At 40.2% G+C, this 4,179-nt stretch overlaps 1 protein-coding gene across 1 annotated transcript; it reads left to right on the top strand.

Moving 5' to 3' along the window:
• Positions 1-3,049: 3,049 nt before the first annotated feature.
• On the top strand, positions 3,050-3,929 carry LOC122689639 (40S ribosomal protein S3a-like). The gene has a single exon (XM_043896249.1). The coding sequence runs from the start codon at positions 3,068-3,070 to the stop codon at positions 3,860-3,862; it is 795 nt and encodes a 264-aa protein (XP_043752184.1). The 5' UTR covers positions 3,050-3,067; the 3' UTR covers positions 3,863-3,929.
• The last annotated feature ends 250 nt before the right edge of the window (positions 3,930-4,179 follow it).

Here is a 4,179-nt window from a genome sequence, read left to right on the forward strand (position 1 = left end):
GATTATTGGCACCTACGCTGCAGATGTTGCCTGCAACATGAATGGGAAAGCCCCAAATACTAACCAGCATCATCCCGAGCAGCGTGTTCAAAGAGGGCACCGTGAGCAGGAAATGTAAGGAAGGTTGAATGCTAAGAAAGCTCTTGATTTTCTATACCAAAAGACTAAAAGAAAATAATAATCTGGTCATCTGCATCAGCTTTGAAAAGATAAAAATGAAGGGTTATCTGATGTTACCAGAGGCATTTGCCTTTAGTCTATTACCAATACCAGAATATCAAATTACCACTCAGATCATTAATTTACTTTCTCTGACATCATCATCCCATACATGCGCATAACTCACTGTTTACTTAGGGCAATGACACTCCAATTTCTTTCACAAATCATGTGTTTTTATGAGACAGTGCTACAGGTCAACCTCTCTGGATACCCACAACAGCTCAACCCGAAAAGGAGGTGACTCTTCTTTCAAATGAAAATATGTAATTAACTAATCATTTTGGAGTTGGGATTTTAGTTGAACTCTTACTTAATATATTGCATATATATTGGAACATTGAAGGGAATCTTAGACTTATGGAATTTATCAGTTTACTTTTTGAAAACTCAATAGATTTAGTATTCATGAAGGTTTTACTCACTGACTGCTTTTTTCCCCCTCGCAAACCTGTTCTTCCTCTGTCTTCTGTCCCTTGATGAATGAAAGTGTTTTCTTCATATTGCTTAGGCCAAGCACCTTGGCATCCTCCTTGACTCCTCTGTTTCTTTCATGTCCCACATGAACTCCATCAGCAAACCCTCAGCTCTGCCTTCAACCTATGAGCAAAGGGCTGCACATCCACAGACAGGAGGAATTGCTGTGGCCTTTTTTTCAGTCAATTCACCACCATCTGTATGTGGAAATATGAGCCAATACCTACAAGCAGAGTCCCATAAACAGAATATGGACTCATAAAAAGACATGAGCTACGATATAGAAACAAAGTCAGTATGTAAGGTATGTGCTTACTCAAGGTGTATGAATCCCTTCTAATCCACTAGGGTGAACACAGAATCAACAATGGGTGTAAAGGAAACATCTGTGGATTTGCAAGGGGTTAGAATTTCAGCTCAGTGTGCTCTCTCCATATCCTAAGAGGAGTAGAAAATCAAAGGAATCTCCTTTCTACCTCCAGGAGAGTAGAGGAGACAAGAAGCATACAGCCCACATACTTGCTGTGCAAAGTTGTGCAAAGTTCAGATGCAGGATTAGAGTTTTAGACCATTGTTTGGGATCAAGAAAACTTTGTGATTGATGGAGGAAATTTTCACAATTGAGGTGTGGGGAAGTCATTCTGGCTTCTATGTGATTTAGCTTGAACTTTAGGCTAACTAGAACAGCCTGTCTTATGACCTGTTTATCATGCAGTGTACATCTGCTTTAGCCATTCAGAAAAGAATTCATTATCCAGAAGTATAGAATGTCCACTTTGAAGGTAGGGATAAATGCTACCCTCTCCTATGAGGCTTATGCTAGTGTTCCTTTAAAGATAAGTTTTCCTTCCCAGATATCAAGGTCCTGCTGATTCACTCTGTACGTGCTAATCTATCCCTTTTGAAATCTTGAAAGAATGTACCGCTGTATGTTTCTGCCTGATGGTTCTTTGTTCTGAAAAGATACAAAACTGTGATGAAAACCATGCTTCTCCAGCACAGCTTCTGAGAATTCCTGATAAGTTTTTCCCTCGGCTACACTCCTCGGTTTGGCTCAGAGAACACTCGTTTCTATTTCTATTCCTGTTACAGATCTGATATTGGTTATTTGTGTTGAAATGACGGTAAAAAAAAAAAAAAAAGCATGGCTAGGCACCATCTGAGTTAGAAGTGGTAGCGTGATAGGGACTAGCCTTCTGAGCAGGTTCCAAATATTGGATCTTGGTTTGGTTCCACTTTGAATGGAAAGGACAACCTCCCCTCCCCCACCCAAAGGATTGATCATCACGGTGTTACTTCGTTCTTTGGCAATATCTTTCATTGGAGGCACTATGAACACTCTGAAAACACACCTCTGTGAGGCTATCTACAAGATCTTCTACAACAAACACCCCCAAAAGATGTCCTTTTCATTATAGGAGACTGGAATGCAAAAGTAGGAAGTCAAGAAACACCTGGAGTAACAGGCAAATTTGACCTTGGAGTACAGACTGAAGCAGGGCGAAAGCTAATAGAGTTCTGCCAAGAGAACGCACTATTCATAGAAAACACCCTCTGCCAACAACACAAGAGGAGACTCTACTCATGGACATCACCAGATGGTCAACACCAAAATCAGATGGATTATATTCTTTGCAGCCAGAGATGGAGAAGCTCTCTACAGTCAGCAAAAACAAGACCGGGAGCTGACTGTGGCTCACATCATGAACTCCTTGTTGCCAAATTCAGACAGAAACTGAAGAAAGTAGGGAAAACCACTAGACCATTCAGGTATGACCTAAATCAAATCCCTTATGACTATAGAGAGGAAGTGAATTGTAGATTTAAGAGACTAGATCTGATAGACAGAGTGCCTGAGGAACTATGGATGGAGGTTCTTGACATTGTACAGGAGACAGGAATCAAGACCATCCCCAAGAAAAAGAAATGCAAAAAAGCAAAATGGCTGTCTGAGGAGGCCTTACAAAGAGCTGTGAAAAGAAGAGAATCAAAAAGCAAAGAGAAAAGGTAAGCTATACCCATTTAAATACAGAGTGCCAAACAAGAGCAAGCAGAGATGAGAAAGCCTTCCTCAGCCATCAATGCAAAGAAATAGAGGAATACAATAGAATGGGAAAGACTAGAGATCTCTTCAAGAAAATGAGAGAAACCAAGGGACCATTTCATGCAAATATGGGCTCATAAAGGACAGAAATGGTATGGACCTAACAGAAGCAGAAGATATTAAGAAAAGGTAGCAATTGGTAAATTCAAAAAAATTGAAACCATTCCAGTCATCTTTTCTGACCACCGTGCAGTAAGATTAGTTCTCAATTACAGGAGAAAAACTCTTAAAAACTCCAACACACCTTTTGGCTCTCTGAGCTGCACCATGGCGGTCGGCAAGAACAAGCGCCTTACGAAAGGAGGCAAAAAGGGAGCCAAGAAGAAAGTGGTTGACCCATTTTCTAAAAGAGATTGGTATGATGTGAAAGCACCAGCTATGTTCAATATAAGGAATATTGGGAAAACATTGGTCACGAGAACTCAAGGAACCAAAATCGCATCTGATGGCCTCAAAGGTCGTGTTTTTGAAGTGAGTCTTGCTGATCTGCAGAATGATGAAGTAGCATTTAGAAAATTCAAGCTAATTACTGAGGATGTTCAGGGCAAAAACTGCCTGACTAATTTTCATGGTATGGATCTTACCCGTGACAAAATGTGCTCCATGGTCAAAAAATGGCAGACCATGATTGAAGCTCACGTTGATGTCAAGACTACCGATGGTTACTTGCTTCGTCTGTTCTGTGTGGGTTTTACTAAAAAGCGCAACAATCAGATCCGGAAGACCTCTTACGCCCAGCACCAGCAGGTGCGCCAGATCCGTAAGAAGATGATGGAGATCATGACCCGAGAGGTGCAGACAAACAACTTGAAAGAGGTGGTCAATAAATTGATTCCAGATAGCATTGGAAAAGACATAGAAAAGGCTTGCCAATCTATTTATCCGCTCCATGATGTCTTCGTTAGAAAAGTAAAAATGCTGAAGAAGCCTAAATTTGAATTGGGAAAACTCATGGAGCTACATGGTGAAGGTAGTAGTTCTGGAAAAGCTACTGGGGACGAGACAGGTGCTAAAGTTGAACGAGCTGATGGATACGAACCACCAGTCCAAGAATCGGTTTAAAATGCAGACTCTTAATGGTGACAAATAAAAGATCTTATTTGTGGTAAAAAAAAAAAAAAAAAAAAAAAAAAACCTCCAACATATGGAGGCTAAGTAACACACTTCTGAATAACCAACAAATCATAGAAGAAATCAAAAAAGAAACCAAAATATGGATAGAAATGAATGAAAATGAAAACCCAACAACCCAAAACCTACGGGACACTGTAAAAGCAGTGCTACGGGGAAGGTTCATAGCGATACAGGCTTATGTCAAGAAACAAGAAAAAAATGAAATAAATAATCTAACTCTACACCTAAAGCAACTAGAGAAGGAA

Source organism: Cervus elaphus, chromosome X (assembly GCF_910594005.1).
Source record: "Cervus elaphus chromosome X, mCerEla1.1, whole genome shotgun sequence".
Lineage (NCBI taxonomy): Eukaryota > Metazoa > Chordata > Mammalia > Artiodactyla > Cervidae > Cervus > Cervus elaphus.